Source organism: Paramormyrops kingsleyae, chromosome 23 (genome assembly GCF_048594095.1).
Source record: "Paramormyrops kingsleyae isolate MSU_618 chromosome 23, PKINGS_0.4, whole genome shotgun sequence".
In the NCBI taxonomy this organism is placed as follows: domain Eukaryota; kingdom Metazoa; phylum Chordata; class Actinopteri; order Osteoglossiformes; family Mormyridae; genus Paramormyrops; species Paramormyrops kingsleyae.
Genome location: NC_132819.1, coordinates 15,091,103 through 15,118,301, shown reverse-complemented (window position 1 = coordinate 15,118,301; position 27,199 = coordinate 15,091,103). Strand labels below are relative to the sequence as shown.

The following is a 27,199-nucleotide window of genomic DNA, read 5'->3' as shown; positions in this document are numbered from 1 at the left end:
CTGCTGCGGAATCTCTGTGTGCAGAAAAATACAGACGCTCCCTTTTCCCTGAGAAAGGCAGCGAGCTGATTGGTCAGTCTCTTAGTGGCTAATAACTCCATGCAGCTGTACCGCCTTCCTGCCTGTGTGGATGTAAGGTAACATGATGCGTAACGATATGTTGGGCTGTTTGGATGAAAAAGTATAACCGCTTATGTTTACTGAGCACTAGGATCACATGCCCGCTCGTCGGTGATGGTGCGAAATTAAATAATTGGGAAGGTAGTGAAATTGCCCGAACCAGCCAGCTGTGTTGTCTTCCATGAGCATAAACAGCACACTTCATTTTTCAACATTGATAATTATCAATTCTGACACCTAAGAGAGCGTCTTGCACAAACAAAGCGGATGCATTCCGCGGCGTAGCGCGACTCGTGGATTCAGGCGTGACGCGCTGTCGGCGTGCTGCTGGGGCCGTGAATAAACGGGGGCCGCCTCGAGCGCGTTTCTGACACGGCGGCCCCCTGGCACACAGATCCCTCCCCCCCCCAATTTGTGACGCAGCACCCTCCCTGTACACTGAACCTGTGCGTAGGCCCTGGTCGCTGGCCATCATTGGCTGGTCTGCTTTAGTACGACACATGGCTCTTATACTCCTGCTCCCTCTGTGCCCTAGGGGGCGCCATCGTGGCTCATGCAGCACGGCTGTTGGGAGGGCTTACATGCCGTAGATCTGCCTTTTGTTTGAAGCGAAGATGCAAAGTAGCTGGAAGCAGCAGCCACACAACGGCAATGCTCAGGCAACTCAGTCGTAAAGCTAATCTATAATAAAATATAATCTATGAGTATAATATTTAAATCCATATTTCTAAATCAATAAGAAAAAACAAACAATACATAAGAGTACACAGAGAAAGCTTTTTCTGGGCCTCTGTTCTGTTCTCCCTACCTGGACCACGACCACGTCTCACATCTGTCAGCTTAGCCCGGCTCTATGATTAATTCATCCGATTTCTCTTCTTTTCTTGCTCCAGGTGGAATCCCATCCACAAAAGCGCTGCCCGATAACAGGACCCTTCGACACCTTGTCAATGAGCTCATGCGGCCCACGTGCAGATGGAGTCCTGATCAGTCCGCGGCCCCTCGTTCGGAGGAAGTCACCCGGCACATGATTACCTGAGAGAGTCCTGTAAATTTTTTAAATCCCATCTACCTGGCCCAGACGGCGGCTCTTGCCACAGTGGTGACATAACTAGCTCTGGGGTCAGTTAGGAAGGCAAGATTCATTTAGTCAAAACACAGATGTGAAGAGGCATTTTGACTGGAGGTCTCGATTAAATTTCTGGCTGAATTGGTTTGTACCGGGGGGGGGGGGGGATTACAGATTGCAATTCTGTAATCCCAAGCAGGTAGACAGGAGAACCGAATCTCCATCTTTGGTGATTTTATCTTAAAAGAGAAATCAGTTTTCATTATTTGTCATTCATGCTTATATTGTTGATAGATACCAGTTACCTTTTGCAAACCCTGAAGCTGGTCATTCCCAAACCTTTCTCCACCATCTCCTCATCATTTCGAGAACCAGGTATTCATGGGACACTGAGGATTATATCTCTGAACAAATCACCAGTATAGAAAAGCAGCATGTTACAACTGTAGTTTGAGAAAAATCTGCTGATTTCTACTTCTGCTGACTTACCAAACAAACAGGTGAACAACAATCTATTCACCCAGAAAGCCAGTAACAAAAAGGGGCGGTGTTCAGCTCCGGGTTCATGGGATACCTAAAAAAATCTTCTGGTGATGAATAAAGATGGATTTCTGGGGGCTCGTTGCCTCTAACAACCCACCAAGAGCCCAATTTTCAATCTCTGTGTTACAAATAGCCTTCACCATGTGTTTGGGAGGAGTTGTGCTTTACCCCATACAGGAGAGCACCCCCCCCCGCCCCCCCACAGCCCCCGCACTGGTACTGTCATTTTACGGACTGGACAGCAGTGTCACCAGGTGGCCTTTCTCATGTGTAAGAGATGACACACTTCAGCAGCTGGTCCTTCATGTACGCTGCTCTTTGTCTGACAGCTTGCCATTGTGAGATGGACAAAAGTGAGCCCTGCCGTCAACACGGGGCCCGCGGGGAGCCTGATGTTCTCACGGAAAAGTTGGGCACGCTTGGATCCCACTGAATGGGAGCAAAAATTAAAAAGCAAACGGACCAGAATGCATGAAAGAGGACAGATAAAAGGGAAGCAGAATGAACGAATGAATGATATTGAATGATACTCAATATTATTGAGTAATTTTCAGAATTATACAGGGCCTGTATACCAGCATGGGGGCAGTGTGGCCTGCACTATTGCCTTATACCTCTTTGGTTGTAAGCTTGAATTCTTTTGAATTTGAATTTACACGAGTGTCCCCCCCCCCATCATCCAAGCACGTACAATCCAGTGAACTGATTTCTCTGAACTGCCTATAGTGCATGTTTGCCCTGCGACGCTGATGCATGTTTGCCCTGCGACGCTGGCGCATGTTTTGCTAACATCCCATCTGAGCTTCTCCCCCAGCATTAACCTGGATGGGCTCAGCCTTCCCCCTCATCCCTGTATTGCATGGATGCGTTACTTCATTTTGAGTGAGTCTCTTCAAGAAACCACAAAGGGTATCTGGGTGTTTGAACACATGTCACTGTTGAAAGAACAAACAGCAATAATAGTAGAGTATGAAGTTCAGCCAGTATGGCCCAGAATTAGTCCTTGCTTGCATCCTCTGTCTTAGGTCTCCTCTCTCGCTTTTTCCAGTTCACCCCAACGTTTTCCTGAGCACGTACCGCCCTCATTAACTCCCCAATGCTAGTGTTGCATTCTTATCAATGGGATCAAAATGGCTGCTTACCAACCACCAAAGCATCTCTTTTGGGTCATGCTATTTTTCTTATGTACTTTTGCCCTTCTATAACTTTATTTTCCAGTTTCATGGGAGTGTATTCTCTAAATCTTTCACAAGGCAGCCTTCATCAAGGGCATGACCCAGGATAAATGCAAATACATAAACCTGCGGTCGAATTGATGGTTAGATACACAAAATGCTCTTTTTCCTGACAGGGAAGCAGACGACTGGGGTGGAGCCGTTGGGTTTTAAGATAATGGTCTTTCTTGGGCTACTCTGTTTAATAGAGATGAAGAGCTTTGTTGTCTGACTGGAAGCCAAAGATGAGGCAGACTTGACAGAAGGAGATCAATAAGCAAAATAAATATTTCAGTGTAGCTGTGTTACTGTTTATCAGTGCTGTTTAATGGACCCTCAGAATTCATTTAAGAGGAAAAAATATGGTCCTGTGGTCGCAGGACTCCTCTGTAGCCGGAAAACGCCTGAAACACTCAGGGAACCAACATGAATCTATCAGAAGAAAACATCCACCTGTAAAGTGTGTTAAGCTTATACATTTCTTTGTTGAAATCTACAAAATCTTACAGTCTGGAGAATGTTAGGTGGCCTCAGTTCACCCTGATCTTCGATAACGAGAGCCTGTTACTTTCAATTATTTTCTTATTCATATTTTATAAAGCTCCTTGGTAAAGGTTACAGGCAGAATCCATGCATCTTCTCCAGTGCAGTAAGGGCAACTTGCTGGCAAAGCCAGCATGGCTTTCTGAAGACGCACGGGGCACACCGCGTGAATCAGTGACTCAGGAAGGACGACCCACCGAACAGCAAATATCAAGGGTGGCATCCTGTCAACGGAGACGCTCCGCTTGAAGATCCCCCTCCAAGTCAGAGACGCTGCAGCGATGCTCAGTCACATAGCATCACCATGCTCACCAAAAAAACATACTTTGTTTGCCTAGATATTTATTGATTTTACATGAGCAATTTTTAGATATTGACAGCAGGCCAAGATGTTGACCTTCCCCATCACAATGAGTGGTTACAAGATCCAAAAGGACTGATATTTGTGCCTTGAATCTCCCTGCTTGACGTCTATCCTGTGCTGATACTCTCCCAGGCAGGACAGTGTGGTTTTCATATTTCATTCCGCAAAACATGTCATTTTAACGTAGCGAGCTTCTAAAACTTTCCGTGAACATTCTTTCATGTACAGTACCCAGGGCTGAATTTAGGGGGGTGGGGGATATTGATACTCTACCGACAGCATGAAATGCTAATGTAACTACCAGTGAATATAATTTGTCCATTTGCCCCCCCCCCCCCAAAAAAAAAACATGTTGCCCTGCACTACATCCCAGGTTAGCCTGTGCATGAGTTCAGCCTTAATAGCACCAAGCCCCAGCACACCCCATCCGATCATTACCGTACCCATTTTGCAATCTATAATGCAACAAAGCATCATCTGTCACATCAGACTGGGGGGGGGGTATGGGGGGTTTTGGATGCCACCACGGCACAAACGGAACCGCAGGAAATACCCGATGGGCGACGGCCATCTTAATTATTTCTCACTGATATCCTGATCTTCAGCATCAGAATCGCAGGCTTGAACATGTTCTGTTTTCCTGCTTGTTCTTCCATAATACTGGTTTGATACTTCGTACCCCAATCCAAGTGTCACCCCTGTTCAAACACACCCATTCCCCTCCCCCCAGTCTGATGTGACAGATGATGACTCCCGCCCTGGGTCATTATTGATGCACTGTTGAGTCAACTTAAATATTATTAATCTCATCCCGTCCAGGAAGTACCCAGGCCTTGTGCAAGTGCCCCCCATAACCATGACTAGGATAAGCAAGTGGAAGATGAATGGATGGATGGATGGATGGATGGATGGACCATTAGCCAAATGCTGCCTACCAGTGAGAAATGGCTTTAGCATTGATTCTACAGTTGGATGGATTGCTGCTCACATTTGGCCTCTGATGTGATGTAATACAGAGTAATAAGTAACCAATGACACTGGCAGGAAGCAGCTGAAGCTTGTGAGTGACAGTATGATAAACCCACCCACTGGATCTCACAGTGCCTGAGGGACAGTGCCTCAGGTCCATAAGAAGGTACCATCTTCTCTCTTTCTTATTTGAATGGTCCGAGAGAAGAGTGCAGAAATGGATGGTGGGGCACCGGGTTTCCATTGCACTTCCACTACATTCTACAGTGCAACCCCCTCCACCCCACCCCCCACCTCATCTTCATCCTGCCATTAAATACCTTTAAGGGACTTTAAAGGCGTGATAGATATAAACAGTGTATTTAGACCCGGTTATTAAATCTGCCACAAGTCGATGTTATGTGTAATGATTGGCTGTGAGCGGCGGTAAAGTTAGTGGGGCTGTGCAGTCGAGATTAGATGGAGGGGGATGATAGCGCTCTCGGGGAGGGACAAAGCGGGCTTGAGATTCCAGCTGCCTAACACTGTGGTGAGAATGAGAGCGGCAATCCCACCGCAGGTCCAGACTAGGGATGAGCCCCCAACGAACAGGCACAGCCAACGAAACCCACCCCCCACCCAGATGTTTTCCATTCCCATAAAGTCCCTCCTTCTCCTCTTCCCCACACTGAATCCAGAACTGCATTTCCCTGTGATTTTTTCCAGTTGCCATACAAATAGCAATGGTAAAAGTTGTCAAGAGAGAGGAGTTGGTAGTTCGTGACCATAAAAGTTATTAATTTAACGATTCTATAAAATCACAAAAGTCTACTTTAATTTCATCTGACTTCCTTTGGGGGTGGGTAGCCATGGCCCTGATTCCTCCTAAGTAGTAATCCCTGTCCGTCCTTGCTCCCCCCCGTGCCCACATCACATGATTCTTTTCGGCGCCCCTCCCTGTAGGGAATCACCCTGGTATGTGGCAGGAGCATTAGGGCAGCAGCTGGCCTCTCATTGGCTGAGCACTACATCAGACACGGCATAACGATGCTCTAACGAGGGCTCCGCCCGGCCCGGTAATCCCACGACTTTTCACTGTGGCCCGCTAAAAGCTTCTGATTAAAATTTAACGGAATGTGCCACGGCGGGTCTTCGGACGTTTATATTTAGGATGAGGCCCTGTGGTGCCCCATGCGTCCGCTTCCTCCCCCCCCCCCGCACACCCGGCAGAAAGTGACAATTACTTTGAGCTTCTGATGTATGCCGGGGTTCCACCAGGCGGGCTGTCGAGAACATACGGCCCCAGGTTGTGATATTCTCCTGACGTCGCGGCTCAAAGCTGCACCATCTCTGAGAGGGGGAGGTGATCTCACACCCAACCGGGTCTCCAGGCAGCCAGAGCATGTCCACGCTGAGTGTTCAGGCCTTGCTGCCATTATTTCAGTGACTATTAGAGTGCGAGTTCCGTAACGACTGCCCAGTTTACATGCAAAAAACAGCTCTGCAAGACACCAGTCTGCTAGGAGGCTGGCACCCTCATCAGAAACGACTGCATATGTGTTATTCATTTAGTAGATGCTAAAGCAACACATTTTTGAGAAAGCAGAACCAGCCAGTCGCAGCATTATATGGGGTTAAGGGCCTTGTTCAAGGGCCTGACAGTGACATCATTCTGCCGATGGTGAGATTTGAACTGGTAACATTCCGATCTCACTAACAGCGCCCTAGTGCACCGAGCCAAACACCAGCCCAAAAAAAAAAAGCCATCAGACTGGAATTCAAGCAACTGATTATAGCAAAAGGCAATGATGGATCTGATATCTGTGACTGAAAGCATTCCCATAATTAAATTTATTAAATTTCAAATATGAATATGCTGTAAATGAGAGTGATTGTGTTTTGTTGTGTATCATTAACAAATCTTTGGCCATTAACTGAGGTAAAACCAATTCGGAACTGGTTCCTAGAGAAGACCGTAATGATAAAAGTAAATTATTTGGCATTATACAAATTGAAATTTCAATATAATCTAATTTAGTTAATATATGCATTAAGCCACTTTAGACATTATTGACTAAGACAGCTGACAATAATATTACAAAGCTGACTTTCACGTGCCGTTGATATTTGCTTGCAGTATTAACGTTAAACACAACACATTATCTTCATTATTACGCAAGGTGTTGGCAAGGTTCTTCAACTAACTTCCTAAAACAACATTAGAGTAATTGCTGTAACTACTTCTCCTGTTCAGGGACACAAGACAGGGAGCAACCCAGAATGGGACAGCAACCCTCCGCAAGCAGTTAGGCAACTCCAATCCATTAGCATGTTTTTGGACTGTAGGGGGCGGACTGGAGCATCTAGAGGATGTCCCATGACAGCACAGGGAGAACATGCAAGCTCCACACAAATGGAGCCATGGCAGACACTCAAACCCTGGTCCACGAGGTGCGAGCCAACAGTGCTAACCACTGCCCCAACATGCAAACCTTAAGGAACAACTGTCCCACCAAGACCTTTCTCCAACATTCTGGCTGGTCCTAGCAATCCTGTTTATCTCTCAACTCCATGTCATCAATGTCCCAGCATGGGTGAGACCTCGTCCTCAAGGCAGCACTCAAGGTGCCGGAAAATCGTGGTACATAATGCGTTCTCCTGCCTACTCAGTGCCGATAAAAAACATCAATAATAGAAATCCCACACTGGAAGGGAGACCCGGCAGTGAGCTTACTCACTTTCATCAGCCATGTTGGCCTACCTGAATGACCTCTGCACCTCAGTTTCTCTGGACTGATAACAGTACAGCAATGAGTCACTCTGTGATGGGCAGTAAAGTCTTCCAGAGCAAAATCCCTCCTTCCCCAGAGCATCTGTCTGCTGTGACAGCGCTCCATTGTAGGTATTTCCCTAAACCCTTAGCCATTTTTCTTTTCTTTTGTTTCGCTCCACGCCTTGTCTGAGTAACGTAGCCACCTGGGTGTGGGGAAAAAAAAGCACTTTGAGAGGGGAGGGCGATTGCGCCGGCGCTCGGTGATACGCCAGGCCCGCCGTTCTCGCTGCGGCGGTTGTTGCCTGAGCGATTGCCATTTTGCGACTGAATAATTCACAGCTACGGGGCTCAGAGTGACGCTGTTTTTGTGGCGCGGAGGCATCCTCGGAGATTCGGCTTTCTCGACGCTCGAGAAGTGCCCCGTGTAATGTGGCAAAAACAGCCATTTTCAAACGCCAACGTGTGCCATTAAGTGACAAGTGGCTCTCCGTGTGATGCTGCCCAGAATCCCAGAGCTGTGTAGCACTATTATAATTGTGTTTTTGGACAGACTAGATGATATCTGGAGAGACTGAAAATGGGATATAGTCTTTTCTTTTGACACGTGGGGGTAGTTTGAGCTTCAGTTAGGCACACAGAGTAGCGGCCAGTAGGTCCCAGAATGCACCTCTCCTGCAGTACCTTGCCCTCAAGAGCAAATCATAGCTGTGGGAATTATTCCACTTCTATAAATGTTTCAAATTGTGAGTTGTTTTGGATAGAAAGGTCAGCTCAATGATGCAGCAACATGTTCTCAAATTATTGTTGAGAAATGTCAAAATGTCTATCACGCCTTTAAAAATATGCAGACGTAAATGAATAAATATTCATGTGCATATACATTTTGCTGGGCAATTTTTTTCTCACATTTCTCACCAGTGAACCAAAATATTAAATAAAAGGCGAAAGGTACGGTGTCAGTCTCAGAAAATGCAGTCAAGAAGCTGCCTACGCTGACCAGATTATATGCAGAAATATCGTTGAAACAGCTAAACGATTCATCTCATTGAAAGGCTGGATCTATTCTTACTAAGGTGCAATGTAGAACTGCTAGGAGGTTCATCTGTATTTTTGCATCAAACTCTCGCCCACCTGCCTACAATCTAATATGGGAACCAAGCCCAACATCAATACTGAAATCGATATCCTTGCTCCAGTATCCAATCTAAAATTCACTCTCAGCTACACCGTTTACGAGATATGTGATTCGAATACTTGTAATATGTTATGAAAATGTCACAACCAATAGATTGAGTGTTTGTTATAGCCCCTGACCAACAGAGACCAACGTAAACGTCAATGAGCCAACATTAATATTCATTAACAATTCATTACCACTCATTTTTGCCTTGGATGCATTCTAAATGAAAATTATGTTAAATATGATTTATGGAATGTGTGATTTTGTATAATTTTCTCCTCATAAAGACATCAGTTGTTCAATCGAGGTAGCTGTCAGCTTCAGCTTCAAACTGGTGCAACCTCAAAGGGCGAGAAAAACATTCCTGCAAAGGACCACATAGTGACAACATCCCGGAGCTAGATCATTGACCAGTTTCTCAAAGCGTATCCTTCATCCATTCTGCTGAGGCACCTGGGGGAACAGAATTTGTGGGATAACTATAGTAGGACAGGGCGAAGAGAAATGATGCGGAGATTGTTTGGGAGCTTGGTATTTTTTCCTATGAATGGGAGTGTTACATGTATGAGGGAGCTGGGATTTATTGATCTGGAGCTGCCTCCACCCAACCATGCAGCATCTGCTTTAAATGGACCTTAATGGAGAAACACTTAAGCCCCAATCCGCTCTCCGGCGGTTTGTTTGCTCTCAAGATGCCACTTTGCATCGCGCAGCTAATGAACGGAAGCGCATCTGCGTGGGCCTTCTGGAACTTTCAGCATGATAGTCGCCTTGGCAAAACTTGACGCTAGGCTCCAGCAAATCGCCGAATTCCCCTGTGCATGCAGATGGTCGCAGAGGAGGAGACCGGGGTTCCGTAAGCCGGAAGCGGGAGCCCATCCCTGCGGATGGCATATGGGTCGATAGGTAGAAGCTTAGCATGTCAGTATGGGAGCCCAGCTTTGGGGGTGAGGCCTTTCACATGCTGTGTTCACCATGCTTTTCTTCTCTGCCCCCCGGTATGCCCTCTCTCCTGAAAAGCATTATGGGAAATCAACGCAGGAAATTGTTTAGTCCCGCGGGGGTGCACGGTGTCCCTCTAACACAGTGGGAATTCCGAGGTAGGAGAGCACCAGCCTCCACAGACGGAGGGCGCTATAAAGGCATACAGCCCTGTCACTGCTCCATCTATGGGGCTCAGCTGATCCATCTCCTGAGATCATTGATTGTTTTTTCTTTCATGCATGTCCAGTACAATTCCGTCAAGGTTGAGAGAGTATTCAGGAAAATTGGAACTGTATTTCAGGAACATTGAATCAAACACCATGGTGTCTATATAAGCAGAGGTAGATAGTTTAAGTGTATAAAGTAAAAATCCAGACCAAGATTTTGTTTCAGTCAACCAATTAGGTACTCCGTGACTGTGACTCTTTATAATCAATTGGTTGGTTGAAACAGAATCTTGGTCTGGTTTTTTACTCTCTGGATATGAACTGTCTACCTCTGTACATAACCCATATAGCAGACGTTGATAGATTATAAATTAAATTGCCAGTACAACAAATTTACTTCTCCAAAACAGTGGGTAGCACTGTTGTCTCATTACTCCAGGGCGGTGGGTTCAAATCCCACCTCTCTTCTATGTGGAGTTTGTATGTTCTCCATGTGTTCTGTGGATTCCTCCAGTGAGGCCAGTTGGCACCTCTAAATTATCCATAGTGTGTGCGTGAGGGCCGTCCAGTGGACTGGTGCCCCAGCCTTGTAGCCTGAGCTGCCAGGGAGAATCTCTAGGTCAATATTTCCCAACCCGGTCCTCAGGGACCCCAAACAGTCCATGTTTTTGCTCCCTCCCAGCTCCCTGTCAGACAGTCCACATTTTTGCTCCCTGAAGGATCTCTTGCCCTGCTCTAGGTGACCCTGACTAGAATAAGTAGTCAGAAGCTAGATAGCATCTTGTAGAACATCTTGTAGAACCAGTTTTCTATAAAGGGGAAAATGAAGCAGTTATTTTTGACATAAATAAGTGAAACAGTTAAGAACCACATTCTGAATCACAGCATTTATGATGCTGCTTAACACCCCATCAATTTTCATTTAATCTCCAGTCTATCTTCTGGCATGTGTGCAGCGGAATCAGTCAACCTGCACGTTTGAGGTCTCACTTTGAAGATAATGTTGGAAGGGACCAAAATTATGCACTGTCACTTTAAGGAATAAACCCTTCTGGTGGGTCATGTGAACATCAAAAGTATTATAACAGGTGTTTAATTTTTCACCGTTATAAAAACAATATTACAATTTATGAAGGTATTTCAGAAAAAAAATTGTACCACAAAATAACTACAAACTAATTGTATTTGTGATATCCCACAATCCACCATTCTCCAATCCATATGTGGAACACATGTAATATGTAATGTATAGCATAACTGCACTTTATACCATTATAAAATGTTTTGTAAAAACAGAACACAGACTGAGTTTGCTCATGACAGGATGTAAAATTGCATGTACCCAGCTGACCTAATTAAGGAGGCCTGAAATGTTTTATTTATTAAAAATATAAACAGGCTTCCAAAAGAACATGGATCTGGGGAACGTTCTTTTTTTTTTCTTTTGCCAGAGACAAAGGAACATGTCTGGCATTTAAAATAAACCCCTGACAGGACTTAAGTGTATCATGTTTTGATTAATTAATCAAAATCGGTTTTTGGTCAGGAATTAATTATAAATGCCACGTATTATTCTGTTTCCTTGTTCAAAGCACTCTCTACAAGTAAATGATTTATAAGCGCGGTCTTCAAAGAGATCCGGTAATGTTGCTCTAAATAAACCTAGCAAAGCAAAACCACCCCCATCTTCTTCAAAAAAAGGATCCTCAGGAAGAAGAGACACAGTGCTCTGAAACATAAGAGGCTGGACCTGCTCGTTTGCATGCGTGTCCATTAAGGGAAATGCGTCCCGACACCATGGCGAACGTTTCTGTCATGTCTGACAGAGCCACACGGGAACGGTAACACTCCGTGACAGGTGCTTATTACCAGGGTGCAGCGTCTGGGCTGGAGACACGGAGACGCTCGGGACACGCTCAGAAGGTACTGGGGAGATGCTGCAGTGTGGCTGCAGCAAAGGGCAGAGGCAATTCTAGGATTTATTATGGTGGGGGCATAAGTGGAGCTGTAATTCATAGGGAGGGGCTAACCTCATCATTAGCCAATGGTATGTTTCGAATCAGTGACGGGGAAGGAGGGCAACTCCAGGGGCCAATCAGCTTCCAGCTAAGGTCAGTGCCCCAGTGGCCCCATCCCTGAACATGCCCTAGAATCTGGGTGGTGACATGCTGGACGCAAACTGGAGCCCTGTTCACTGTTTACAGTGGTAAGGGGTCATCATCTCGGAATGTAACAATTCTGGAGCAAATGTGTAGTTGGGGCATTAGTGACTTTTTGATTTCCATTCGTTGTCTTGGCGGGATGGCCTGGGTACGTGTAAATAGGCACCGTTGCGGGGGGGCTGCTTTTGGCAGGGTTGAATGGGGAGCAGCTGAGGTTACGGTGGATGAGGTCTCACTTTCACTGGGCTGCGCTGTTTGTGGAGTTTGCTATCAGCTTCTCCATCGATTTACCTTTAATTACTGTGGATCGACTGTTTATTTATAACTCACCTGGTTAACAGAAACTTTTTTTTCTTTTTTGTGGCTCAGCTTGAACGGCATAAATACTACAGTGACACCCAGGCAACCTTGAGAGTCTCTATAGCAGCCGTATGGGATTCAGCCTTCATCTGGCTCAAATTCCGCTCCTGCAAGACCTTCGGATCAGTATAGACCAGTGAACCCAGCCACCGAAGCCAGGAGATCCTCTCCTCTTCAGAAGCTGCCCCCCACCAACCCCCAAGACAAGCTAAGCCACGTGACTTTCACTGTAACTGCATTTCTATCAGACAAGCATGGTTTATGGCGTATTCTAAGCATTTTATTGTGGCAAGTGTAAGTCACTGTAAAATTTATTGTTGGTTGTTACAATAACATCATTATAGTGATGTGAAAGCAGAGGATTCTGCTTAATATCCTATTTATCAGCATGTTTTGACCTTGGAGTCAACTTCAAGGCAACACTAACACAGGGACATTGATGATATTCCCAGCAACACATAACGCACCGAGCGAAGAACAGAAAATATTCTGTTCAATTCTATTTCAGGTGACTTTTGTGGAAGCTTTTGTGTTTTTAAATGTAATTAACTGAATTTCATTCTCATTCATTTTTAATGAACTAATCATACTGAAATATACACATATTGAGTAATATCTAAGCAGAACCAAAGACCAAGATGTGCAAGTCTTGTAGTCATTCCGCGAACTGTGTGAATGTCTAAGGATGAACAATTTTATATATATATTGGTAGACAAAACATCCATCCATCCATCGTTATTGTTATTAGTCATTATTATTATTGATGATGACAATAAAAATAATAATAATAATAATAATAATCCACCCATAACACCTGTCCTCAAGATGAAAAAATCCATAGCAGTAGAATTCATACATGATATGAGCCTTCACGGCCACCATACTGGTCTTTCAACACACATCATAAACAGGAAGGTCACCATGGGTACAATGTGAAGCACCAATTGCATCGGCATAAAATATTAATACTATTCAGTTTAATTAATGGGGGGCATTAGTAAATGTGAAATCTCCAGATCTGCAGTCTGGTGTGACCCGCTTGCGTTTCGGTGAAGCCGCCCACGTTACTGTAGCACTGCCATTGACATGCAATAACAGGTTGCTAGCATGATGGGCCCAATTGCCCGTTCTGAAGCTCCTCACCGCTTGACAGTCAAACACTGTCATGACATGATACGTGGTTCTGCTTATGGCACTGATGCAACAGCTTTGAAATGGTCGGGTCTGATAAAGCGTCAGCTGTAACTGTGCTCAGCCCAGCAGCACGTATACGTCAAGTGTCAAGTGTCAAAGGGAATTCCGAAATGAACTAGTATGGCTCTTGACTTTAGGATCTGGAGATGGTCTCCACAGGAATCAGGCATCTCATGATGGACCCACTTAAATCAACGTGTGGAACTATGTGGAACACGGCATCGGGTGCAAGACTGATGGAAGAAACAAGGCAGGGTGAGGGTTGGGGTTATTCCCAAGTGTCTATTGGGCAAGAACCCAACAGAACAAGACCTGGGGGGTGTAAACACAAGGGTGGCTGAACCACAGCTTGAGCTGAAGTAGCCTAGTCCTGGCCAAGATCTACTTACTTGGAAATGGGGGCACATGGCTCAGACAGCTGCCCCCCGCCCGCCCCCCCCCCCCCCCCCAGGTTTGGATAATCGTTGCTTAATTGACTGACAAAAGCATCCCTGCTGCTCCACAGTAGCGGTTTAGCGATCATGACATGACCATCATAACCTGTCGCCTGCAATGCCGACCTACAAAGGAACAAGATGAAGGACAGTGAGGTTCCAAAACTTGCTAAAAGCTCATTCCATGAAAAAAAAAATACACCAATTTATCACTCAAAGCTTTTAAAAGAAGGAATGCTGCAGAGTGCCTCCCTCATAGCGGTTTGAAGTTAAACAGCCATAAACACAAGGTGCCAATACTAAAAACAGGCCAGGCAATTGTGCACTTCAGTGTACTTCAGTGTGTGCAACGTTCCTGTGAAATATACAATGGAAACGCTATGGAAATGTCCAGAAGATGCTCCACTCAAAAGCTGCGGCTGAGTGATCGTGACTTTGGAAGGTAACCCTCATCCTGGAATCCGCTTCTCTGCCCCAGTTGTCCCCGTCTGTCTGCCAGAAGTGTGCAGGTTAGTACGCTACTGTAGGACAGAATCAGTGACCGCATGGACGGCACAGCCTGTGTGTTTTATAATGGAAAAGACCGGAACACTCGATGGAGTTACACTGGAGAAGCATTGCTTTAGTTTCCCTTAAAACAGAAAACAACATACAAACAGGGTTCTCAAAGTGAACCACAAGTTAATCTGGACCTAGTCAGTAATGCACCTTACGAATCAATATGGCTAACGTAAAAAGGCTGAAGTACAAACATACAATGTCGATCCACCAAATTTCACACACACATAACTTGTCATAAGCCCCTTCATGACAATTGAAACAATCAGCAAGTGTTAAACCAGTCCTTAGGTTAAGTTCCCATAATTGTTATATACTGATGGCTATATCAAAGTTATTGTTAATTCATTAAAATTCTTGAAATGCTATTTTGTTACTGAAAATTCTTCTGGACCTCTGACTGAATCTGATGTGGACCTTTGATCCCTGATATACAGTAAAACAAATATGAGAAAACTCTGGTAGCCAGAATTAAATTGGCCGGTAAAGAAAAACTTGATGGACCCACTTAAACCAACGTGTGGAAATATGTGGAACACGGCATCGGGTGCAAGACTGGAAAAACACCCTGGAGGAGATGCCAGTCCATTACTGACACATTCTCACACACTAAGAGCAATTTAGAGAGACCAGAAACCAAAAAAAATCCAGACAGGATTTGAACCACGACTGGGCACCCTCTCACCCTAAACAACAGCCTGGAAGTAACGTTTTACAAGGATTATTGTGCTATTTTGTCCCACACGTTTTATTGGGCCCAATTTTGGTTTTATCGTGGGTGGTTTGGATTCGAGCGCTGTCCTGTTGTCCTCTTCTGAGCCACAGAACCACCGGTATGAGTTATGACCAGCATTGGAAGACGCTATATATCAAGTAGCTGGTTAATAAAGCCTCCAGCAGAAAGGAATCCGATGGCGGTGCCCTGAGCAGGTCTCGCAGACAGCGTCAACTGCCATAAAAACACTTATGGCAAATTATAACTGTCTCAGGGAAATGTGTGTCATGTTTGCTGTCGGAAGCATTCAGCGATATGAGCGAGTCTATTCCATCGTACACGATACACTTATTTATATGCAGTCAGATGTAGATCTATTCATCCATCCATCTTGCAAACAATTATCCTGTACAGGGTTACAGTGAGTCTGCAGTTTATCCCAGTCGGAGTGGAGGGAGGCAGGGGACACCCTGGGCGGGATGCCAGGCCATCACAGGGCACACGCACACACACAGGCCGGTAAACATATCTTTATGGGGACCACTCTTTCATTCCTATGGGAAAAATGCTAACGCTAACAATGACAACCTTAAGGTTGTCATAGTTAGCGTTAGCATTTTTCCCATTGAAATGAATGAGGGGTCCCCATAAGGATATGTTTACCCTACATGTGTGTGTGTGTGTGTGTGTACCCTGTGATGGTTTGGGGCCCCTGTCTTTGGGTTGTTCCCTGCCAAGCACCTGTAGCCTCTATGACCCTGAATAGGACAAGCAGTTAAAGAAAATGGAGGGATGGATAGATTGATAGATGGATAGATGGAAGGAAGGAAAAATAATATATTTGCATTAATTAATTTGTCTTATGCTTCAATGACACGGCACCATCTGACCCTAATGCTGCAAGTTCTACCATTACGCCAGTATGAGTAACTACCTGCATTTTCCAGAGATGGCTAATATTAATATTTAATTTAAGCGTCAAATAGGAATCTAGTAAAATATATGTATATTCATTAATAAATTTGACATTTTATTAATTGAGAAAGCTGTCATGATTATGTGCATGCAGTTAAGCAGTTATTTATATATTTAAAATGAATGACGCATGTACTTGTACGAATTAATCAGATTTCCTCTTTACATCCTATTTCATTTGCTAATGGCTGTACAAAATAATACAGCTGTGTCCAGCTAGTACTGCTCATGTTTGAAGGGCAGATTTAAACTGTTTTTAACACTATATTTTGCCTTTAAATCAATGTGGATGTTCGATGCTAATGATCGGCATCGCCAGCGCATTAATTCAGCTGAGATATTGTCTTACACGGAGTCACACGGAGTCACACGGTAACGGTGTTGACCTTTGGCAGTAATGGGGCTAACCTTTGGCAGGCCCATTCGTCTCCACAGTCTCTCTCTGGTTGGGACCGACATCCTATCGGGTGACAGTTTCTCGCGCAAGACTGTTTCGGGTGATAAAGGCCTACAATTTGAAATCATGAGCCCTTTTGCTTTGAAGGAAAAGGACGTGCGGCTACCCAGAGCCAATGAAATGCAGCGGCACGGCGCTACGGCAACGTGGCAGGAATTAAAGGGAATCGCCACTTTGCCCAGGCTCGATTCAGCCAAGATGTGTTCCGACACGCCCCTTTAAAATCCCCTAACTGCTGCAGTTTACACTATCATGCTGATTGTCCAGATGGCATCCATCAGCAAAATGGCCGCCCTTCTATGAAAGTGCACGATTATATGCAATGGAATGAGGCTTGAGTATGCGGCATAAAAGATGCGGTTGTCGTGGTAATCACAGTTAGAACTGCTCTGGAAAAAAATGCATTTTGTTTATCAATGTTAATAGTTAATTTCACATCAGTGTACGATTAGCAAGTGACCTGCTACGATGCCTGTCATCTACTATTAAAGAAAGCTATTGGCTGCTCTTGGCAACAGCCCCACAATGGCTGACATGCTGTGTGCATATTTGTAGCACTACATTATATCTGACAATCACCTTAATCTGAAGGTATGTCCTGTCCTTGTTTTAGAGAGCACAAAGAATGGATAAAATCACTCTGTCAATCTTCACATTATTTCAGCATGAATTACCTCAGATCTGTGCGTTTTCTGTCATGAGTAACAGGCAGTTATTAATCTATGCACACAGTAAGAAAAGGGGGATTTTTAAAAGTACAGGCAACCATTTTTCATATTTAAATGAATCATTAACATGGACGGGAAACTTTCTTAAAAATTAAAAGTCTTTTCCATTTTTTCTTTGCCCTAAGAGACTTCTGGAACAGAGAATTTGTGTGCAGTAAAAAAACGTCAGCTCTGAGAGACCCCTGTCCCCAAACTGGTCATCTATCCGGACCACGCAGCTCAAATAATTAAACTGAATAGTATTTAATTTCTGAAAAGCTGCTTTAATGACTAACTACTGTAAAAAGTGGCTTAAAAAGTCACCGCTCCCATGTCCTGGCTGGGTGATCAGGAGAGTAAAGTCACTCGAAGGAGTATCAATCATTTCTCAAAGGTACCAGCAGGAGCAAAGATGTTTCAAGCGATGTGAGCTGAAGCTGAATATAAAAAAACAAAATTACTAATAAGCTTTGCTTAATATATTCAGTGGTTAAAATAGACCAAAATATTTTTAAATCGGACAGTTTCAGCAAGGCCGATGAGAGATTAGTTTATAATTTGGAAGTGTTGCAGAAAATAACACTACCAGTACAAAAAACAGAGACAACGCCCAACCAAAGGCAGTATTGGTGAAGGGCATGAACTCATCGCCTGTAGGTGCCCAGTCGAGCTCCCTGTCAGCGCGGAGCTTCACCCCAAAGCACCAGCACAATATCCCGCTTTTGCCCCAGAGGGTCGGCGAAACATCTGCGAGTGGATCTGACTCATCCCGCTTTGCTAAAAAACAAAGTTTTTTATCAGACCAGGGGTGTGTCTGTCTGACTTGTGCTGACGCTGAAACCTCTTGCGTTTGCTGTGGAAGTGCTCACTCAGGCCCAGGGGGTGAGGGTTTGGGGGGGGGGGGGGGGGGGACATGGATCAGTAATGCTGAGGCTGATTTGGAGCTTCCTGCTGGCCGTGTCCACACTGCTCCCCGGCCCTATTCAATCAAAGCATAGTGTCCACCTTACATCCCCCCCCCCCCTAATAGTACAGGGGCAGAGGACAGGGATAACTCTGAGGGATGGTCCTCGGAGGTGCGGGAGCACCATTCGGGCCTTTCCGCTGCTGTTCCAGAACTCGCCCATGCCATGTCCCCTGAAGACGCAGAGTGTCTCTGAGATGATGGAGGGGCGGAGTTTATAACAAAAAGCCCAGCACCTCTTACCTGCACGAGGTTCCAGCCCTCCAGGGACTCTGCAATGACGGATGTCACGGTCGGGCACACGCCGCCGAAGATCATAAGGTGTTTGGGGCCAAAGCAGATGGCATCGAAGAAGGCCCTCAGCCCTTTGGCGTTGTCACACTGTAGAGAGGTGGACAGAGAGAGAGAACGGCTGCTTGAAGATCCTCCGCTTACCCAGGTGCCCATCAAAGCATGCCGCCCCCCCCCCCCGGCAGCATCACTCTGAAATACCGCTTCATCTGTTCGTGCCAAAAAAATACCCCCTCCTCAGCACGCCCTCATTTATGTTAATGCACCAAACAGCAAGCTTGAGCCTCTCCAGCAATGTTCCAGTAGAGGACCGTCCCACTGTTGTTGCAGAGCACAGACATTTCACATTGCTATGGCAACACTCTCAGTTCCTTAAAACTGAGGGAGAATAATTGCGGAGTGGGTCTATTGATTGCAATATAAGCAGATAAGTCTGATTTCAGTGTGATTGTTTGAGTCTTTCGTGATATTCCCTTCTGGTAAACATTTTCCTGAAGGTTATTTAGACTATGTTTGAACATCCAGTATCTCACACATACTGGGGTGAAACTATATATTCAAATAAATGCATATTCGATTTTTTTTTTTTAATCCCAATTTAAATGTCTGTCATGCCTGAATAACTTTGCGATGAAACATTGCAGTTTACGACCTTTATAACATAATTGTTACCACATGCACATACAATATAACCACCCAAGCATTTAAAAACATGCAATAAGTCTTCCTGTACCAATTCTCACCTAGTAATGCAAATTCCCAAACCTCGTTAATGTATCATTTATGATGTTATTAAATGAAGCTTACTGAGATGCCTGCCATTCCACACGCACGTGCACGCACATGCACAAGCAGAAAAGCACCAGGCTGTCGCGTCCATTAGAGCCAACGCATTCTCAGCTGCACACTGCAGCCTGCAAATCTGTTTACTGCAGACTGACAAATTAGTTCAATTCGGTGACCAAATCCTGGGTGAGCAGGGATATACAGTGTATTAAGTTTAATTGGTTATATGATATGAATTTACCGCACTCATTTTCTTTCGGTATAACACAAGATTAACGATTAAAAGCTCTGAAGAGATACTAGAACATTCTGGGACACACGGGTGTCGTTGGAGGTAAGGGGGTAGCGGTTCTGCACAGAGGAAAGCAGTGGGAGGATCGCGATGGTCAGGTGCTCCGTGGGTCCAACGTGGCGGCTCTTTAGAACGGGAATGCACCACACACCTGTCAGTCCACGGGGGAACCAAGGGAACGTGTCCTTCCCTTCCGCTACCCTGCCATCCTCTTATTTATTTATTATTTTGCTAGTCCTCGTATTTTTCCCCAGGTACGGTTTAAAGTTCCCTGTTTAAAGGCATGCCATACTCTTTTTCAATCCTGTTCCTCATTTTTTATTTTTTTTCCCTTTTCACCCAGCGCTTCGGCTCTGTCAAACACATGTAGGCACCGGCCTTTGTCGGGAGACTACCCACGATCCGGCTTTCCGGATTTGACCGCGTTGCCGTGGCAACCGGCCTGTCACTTTGAACAATTACAGTGCAAGGAGGCCAGACTGGCACTGACTGATATATTCACTGAATACGGGCAGCTACATTCACAGGGGCCATTAATCAAAATCCATTCAGGAGCAAAGGGGGGGGGGGGTGGTTAATGTAAAACATCAGGGCGAGATTCTGAAAGGGTTTCGGCGAAATTGCCCACCTCCCTCACCACAATTAATCTGCTGCACTTTCAGGATGTTCTGCAGGAGACTCAGCTTGTGCAATTCAAAAATCAAATTAGCAACTGCATCTGACCTCAGAGCAAACAAATTAATATCAACTTTTGGCCCTATCCTTCAGTTCTCACTACCATTTTACCCCCTACCACGACATCTTTGTAAAACGCAGTGAAATACATTAGCTGCTTATTTGTGTGAGATTTAATGAATATGCTGCCTGTAAACACAAGGTCTGCTCATCAAGATTCCAACCATATGGCATAAAAAGAAGACAATGCCACCTAACCCGGATCATACCCACTGTCACTTGTATTCCCCCGTCCCACTCCTGTAAGCTTTTCTAATTTATCCATTTAAAGGCCATTAACAAAAAATACAGTAACACTTAAGGATTGAGATAGAATATTCTACTTAGAGTACAACGCACAATTAGAATAAATCAGAATAACAAAAAAATGAATGTACAAGAGTGGCTGTTATTGCCTTAATATCAAAAGAAAAAAATGCATCGATGAATGTTCGATTCTCAGATGTGAAAAGGCAGTTCTATTGGGACCACAGTACAGGCCATTATATGGACCTCTGGCTGTCAGCATTGGGACTGAGCTTGTGAATTGTGCAGCATGTAAGGGCATACTGGCATATTCAATATGGTGGCACAAGTGTTTGGCAGGAGTCCCTGATGTGGACCGAGATCGTCTGGGTTATTAACCAGGTTCATCGCCCTAATCGGTTCATTCGCCCCACCTGCCAGAATCTCACGCTCCCTTACAAGATGGTGCCACAAGGTTCCCGTCACAGTTTGACGAACGGCCAACCTGCCGTTGGCGGGTGAGCCGTGAGGAGCAACCCCATGTGCAGAAGAACCACCGTGATACCCTCTGACCTATCAGAACACAGGGGCGGACGCACTCAGGCCGGCTGCTTCATTCAACCCCAACTAATTAAAGTAATTGGAGGCATCCTGCATTGATTGGTTGGGTTAAAGGGCGTGTTGATCTGCTTCGTGCTGTGGGCTTGAGGGACGAGAAGTGCAGGTTCTGCCCAATGTTCCTATCAAGGCATCAAGACTTATATCCTACCCCACAGATGGACCACTGAGGATTAAATGAGGACCAACCTGATTCCAACTCATTCACCAACACTATATCACAGAGTTCAGTCAATGACACTGGCTACACTATATTCTGCACTCATTTTCGCATTATACATTGCAATATCTTCATAAATTGCACATACAGTACTTGATAATGTCACTCGTGTTGGACGTAGTCAATTAACGATGTACGTGACACATCCCCGACTGTCACATGGCTGTCCTCCAGGGCAGCTGAATGCCTCGTCTGGAAAACAGCCCAGGATATCATAAAAATCCATCTAGGCGCCAACCGGAATGAGGTTGGAATGCTTTGAGGAAACAAAAGGATAAAAATTATGTTGCTCCTTTTGTGGCGCTCGCAGTAAGTATGTGGGCTTCACACTATACTGGGGGGGAAGCATCATCTAGCAGGGGTCTGATGGTCTTCTCCCACCCTGTATGTACGAGGCTCCCTAAGAGGACACAGCGGTTTGGGATTACACTCCTTTAGATACTTGTTTTGTTTTGGTGTTTGGTGCAAGCTCTATAACGACCATTTTCAGCATCTGGCATTACTGGTGTGGAGAAGTAGCATCGCTGAGGTGCAACGCTGGCTTCCTCGTCCTCGCGCTGCTGGACATGTGAGGATGGGCAGCCGATGGCAACAACACGCCGTAACGAAACGCTGCTGGCAAAGGAACTCAAACCAGAACCTCTGAAAAGTCCTTGAAAAGATCATAAAGGCGAAATGAGATTCTAATTTCAGGTGCACATATCCACAACCTTTTAATATGTATTTCTCTGTAAAGACATCCGTCCATCCATTCTCCAGCTGCTTATGATGGATTCACTGGGAAAGGGCCTGCAGACAGCACAGGGGACCAGGCTGGACTACACCCTGGACGGGATGCCAGTCTATCACAGGGCACATGCTATGGGAAATGTCGAGATGCCAGTTAGCATAAACGCACGTCTCTGGACTGCGGCAGGGAACCAGAGGAAACCCACATGACACGGGGAGAACATGCAAACTCCACAAACACAAAGCGGGGGTGGGATTTGAACCTATAACCCTGCAGGTGTGAAGTGATTCTATTGAAAGTGGTCTGACAGAACTTTTCCCAAAATACCTGTAATAGCTGCGAGTAGGATGAAGTGGTGAAAAAAGTGAAGGACAAACATGTTGCTGCCCACAAACTCAGCTCTGAAAATTGTCACAACAGAAAAATATCATCCTTAAATGCAAATGATGGGAGTAACACTGTATGTCACATGTTACCTTGACCTTTGAGTTCTATTTATAAACCACATAACAGAAGTGGACTAGCCACGCCCCTGCGGACACAGCCCCCGAATGCCCCCCCCCCCCCTCACCCCCCCACACACCATCAAGCAGCAGGTGCATCCTGGCTACAGCTGATGGATTTGGAAGCCTTTCTGCAATTACCACTTCAGACACACAATTACCGGCAGACAAATGAGAGTAACTGTTGAATGGGCTTCATGGTTTTCAGAGACCGGAGGAAGCTAAATGATACACAGAGGTACAACTGGATCTGCACTAACCCAGCTTAACCACTAAGTTCTACCATTAAAAGCGACTCGCCTGCTTTCACTCCTGGATTATTCACTCCCCTTAACAATCAAACTGCGTAGAGTCAAGGAAAAGATGCCACACTTTCTATCGTGGAGATAATATAACTACACCATCTATTCAGCTACTATAGCGACTGGAAAATATCATGTTTTCTCTTAGGGTGATGAAACACAGGGCAGATTTTTGAGCAATGTTGCTTCAGCACTTTCCTATTGACACTGGGCAACAAATTTCTGTTTGAAAAACATTGATCAGCAGTGGGCAATTTTCCACGATCGTCCAGATCCAGGTGAGTTGCCCTTCGCCTCTCACTCAACATTGCTCAAAAAGTTGCCCCGTGCATCATCACCTTTACACTGTTTACAGTGAACCAGCATCTCTTGTTGTTAATAATACAAAAAAAATATAATATTGAACATTTTGAGCTCAAATCAGTGGCTGGTGGGTAAAGACCAGGGAGGACTTGGCCCAGTGCGCTCCCACTGTCACTGCGTTACTGACACATATCACGCCACCAGCAGGAGACAGGAACAGTGTGTGCTCATCACACATGCTTCCATGCTGACTCCCGACCCGCAGCTGCAGTGACCCAGCTTCACAAGGACTGGCTCAGTCTGTTTACAATCCATCTGAATTTCTATTGTTCAACCAACACTTTCATCTCAAGGGCTTTCGCCTCCCTATCCGACTCTGTCTGTCTTCTGCCTCCGTAAATTAACCTTAATCTCCACCAGATGGTCTGAACATCAGCTTGGGTCATGGGACATCTCATGACAGAATGACACCAGTGACAAACCCTTAGAATGGCCCGGATGTGCTGTCCCTGGGAAACAGAGGTAGGGATCAGACTTCTACAGAGGACAGAGGAATATAATGAACGGGGAAACAGGTGTGTGCCATGCAGCACACAGCCAACTGCGCAAGTGTGCAATATAAACATCGTAAGCCACCCTGGTCATGCGCGTGATGATAATGACACATAAACTGAGTAGCTAACACAAAAGATGGTCTGGCTAGGGATTGGTTATGGGACACAATTCAGGTGTGTGGCTCAGTGGATTAGGTGCCTGTGATCAGAAGGTCACCAATTCAAATCCCATCTCAGGCAGAATAGTCACATCACTGTTGGGTCCTTGAGCAAGGCCCTTGCCCCCCCCCCCGCCAACATTCTTCACGGGCACCAGATAAGTGACCCTTCCTTGGGCTCCAAGTGTCACTCTTGTCTTTATTTGTATTCTACCTTATATTTTAGAATAATTATGAAGACAACAGAACTATGAAATAGCATATATGGAATTGTGCACTAACCAAAAAAAAGTATTTTAAAATATATATTTCTTTGTGGTTTGGGACTCAGTAAGTCCTGGATCACCCGAGTGAGGCCTTGAGCAAGGCCCTTGACCGCAGTTTCTCCAGGGACTGGCTGACCCCACTGTCTCCTATGTGCCTCCTGAGATGCTTTTCCACAGGTCGCACATGTAGGCCGGCTGCTTTTACTTCATTCTTTGATCAAATTCCTCCAAAACCATTTCTACTGTGTTTAGGTCAGCTGGCCAGGTCATGTGACGCGACACTCTATCACTGTCCACTGTAGATGGCTTTTACTGGTACTGTATATGTATGCAAGGCAAGCACGGTGGAATTTGTGAAAAGAGGCATTCCAATGTAGTTGCGCAAATGGCAAATAGCGCTGCTTTCCGTGTGCATTATGTTGGTACCCCAATGCCGTGAGCTATGAGCCTCTGCTTCAAGTGTGACGCTGCTGTTCTGGCTTCAAGCTCCCATTTCAAGATAGCTGTTACCCCCCCAGTTCCCACAGACCAGATGTAAAACGGCATTAGCATCCCACCACAGTCAAAGCTTCCCGCATGATTTCCCCGCCGACTCCAGAGATCGGGAATGTGGTGGGGGGTCCTATACATGCCTGCCGCCACATAGCCGTCCGAAAAGCCCTGCAGTTGTGGTACCTTTTGCCGTTTACAAATCCCCCCCCCCCCCCCACACACAAGAACAGTGGCCTAATTGATAACTGAAAAACAAACTGAATGAATGAGAAGGACAGCATAGAGGAATAGACCATTATCAAGTTAATTATTTCTTGGCCCGAGGTCTCAGAGCCTCCCCAGGATGCCTCCACTTGAGTGCTGGGTGGGGGGTGTGGTGGGGGGGGGGGGGGTAATTACTTCTGTTTGGGATAATTGTTGTATTCAAGGGAACAGCACACCATTAGCTTGGAGGACAACATTTGCAGGCACTTCCATGCGCTCTGGTGACACGAGTGCGTGCAGGACGGCTCAGGTGAGAGTTCCTCGTCCCTGTGCTGCTCGTGGACTGTTTCACCCCGTTTCTTGCTGCCCTGATCCTTGTTAACCACAGACACGCATACATGGCCCTCCTGACAGCACACAGTGCCACGTCCCCCCTGCCTGCCAACTCCCCCCCCCAACACCACACCCCGACCCTTCACTGAGGGTGCCTCAGAAACCCTCCTTGAACCTCCAGAGCATCTTGCATGCTGGACGGCACTTTACTGCAGCAGAGAATTCCGCTGCCGCAGCATCGCGCTCGACTGGGGGTTCTGGATACACAGCAGCCATCCGGCCCGGTCTGGTCCAGCGTGTGAGTCAAGCTCATGCTCATATGAGTCCGCACCTGAGATCGAATCCAGGTTAGAAAAAAAAGCCAAGGTGGAAAAAAAATCATTCCAAAATGGTGCAAGGGCCCCCCCAGCTAGGGGCCAACGCCCCAGCACTTTCAAGCCATCGTAGTGAAATTCCATTTGGACTATGCGATGCTCCCGATTCCCAGCTCTTCCCAGCTCACAGCGAATCCATGGCCAGAGAAACAATGGTTATTACCCAGTGATACTGCAAGTGCGCCACTCTCTGTGGAGAGGAATTCCGGGAAACAGATCTTAGATTCTACAGTAGTGGCACATCCAGTTTTATAGTATGGTATCGGGTTGCTGAAGGGGTTTATTTAAAATGACTAACATAGGCTATCGTTCAATAAGCATACAATATATACTGTGAGATGTTATCAATCCATGCATCATCCATAACTGCTTATCTAGTTTTGGGTCATAGAGAGCCTGCAGCTTGTCCCAGGAGATACAGGACATAGGAGACACCCTGGATGGAGTGCCAGTCCATTCCAGGGCACATTTCGAACCCCCAGCCCCAGAGATGCGAGGCCATAATGCTACACACTGAGCCACCTGCAGCCGGATGGTAACTTCATCAGGACCCCTCAGTTTCACATTACGGTCTACTGCCCCTGTAAGCTCTCCTACAGATAATACCATCGCTGCCAAAATGCCTTTGAAATACTTGTAATGTGAAATACATTTCAGAATGTGGTTCATGTTTTTCAGCAATATTAGCATGTTAGGCTGTGTAAAGTTCAATTTTGATCCCTCAACTCAACATTCAGCAAGGATACACTTCCACAGTTGGGCAGACAGGAGACTCTTTCGTGGAGCTTTCATCACTGCCCAACAGCGCGGAGTGACACGTGACCACAGAACAGGATACGCTTTAAGTGACCGTGTCATGCAGGGGAGACGGAGATCAGGCTTGATGGCGATAGCAAAGTGGACAAGAAGATTACGAAGAATACCCCTGGGAGGCGTTAAGGGGCTTCCTGTGAGACACTGGAGAAAACACACAGAGACGCACACGCACAGACACACACGCACAGAGACAGAGATGCACACACACATACAGAGACACAGACACACACACATGCAGATGCACACACACACAGGCACATATGCAGCTATGACGTGTCCCTTTGACTCCCACACATTGCCCCAGTGACAAAGGAGTGCAGGTGTGACATTTAGAGCTATTACTTAGAGTCTTCCTGACAGTTTTAGTGCACAAGCCCTTATCAAGGCTGAGTGATAACGGAAAATATACGATATCAAACATGTGAAGGTCCATCTAATAAACAAGAGCATCCGATTACATCTCCTTTACAGCTGAGTACATGAACATTTTTGAATATTAGGACATACTTCAATATTACAATATTACGACATCACAATACTTCTGACATTCACTGCACTGGTACTG

The 27,199-nt window shown here is 45.7% G+C and overlaps 1 protein-coding gene across 1 annotated transcript in view; it reads right to left on the bottom strand.

The window, feature by feature from the left end:
* Positions 1–27,199, bottom strand: part of gabbr2 (gamma-aminobutyric acid (GABA) B receptor, 2) — a 148,895-nt gene that overhangs the window by 86,131 nt on the left and 35,565 nt on the right. The window contains exon 3 of the mRNA XM_023812028.2: positions 18,676–18,813. Within this exon, the coding sequence (XP_023667796.1) occupies positions 18,676–18,813 (138 nt within the window). The remainder of the gene's footprint in view (positions 1–18,675; positions 18,814–27,199) is intronic.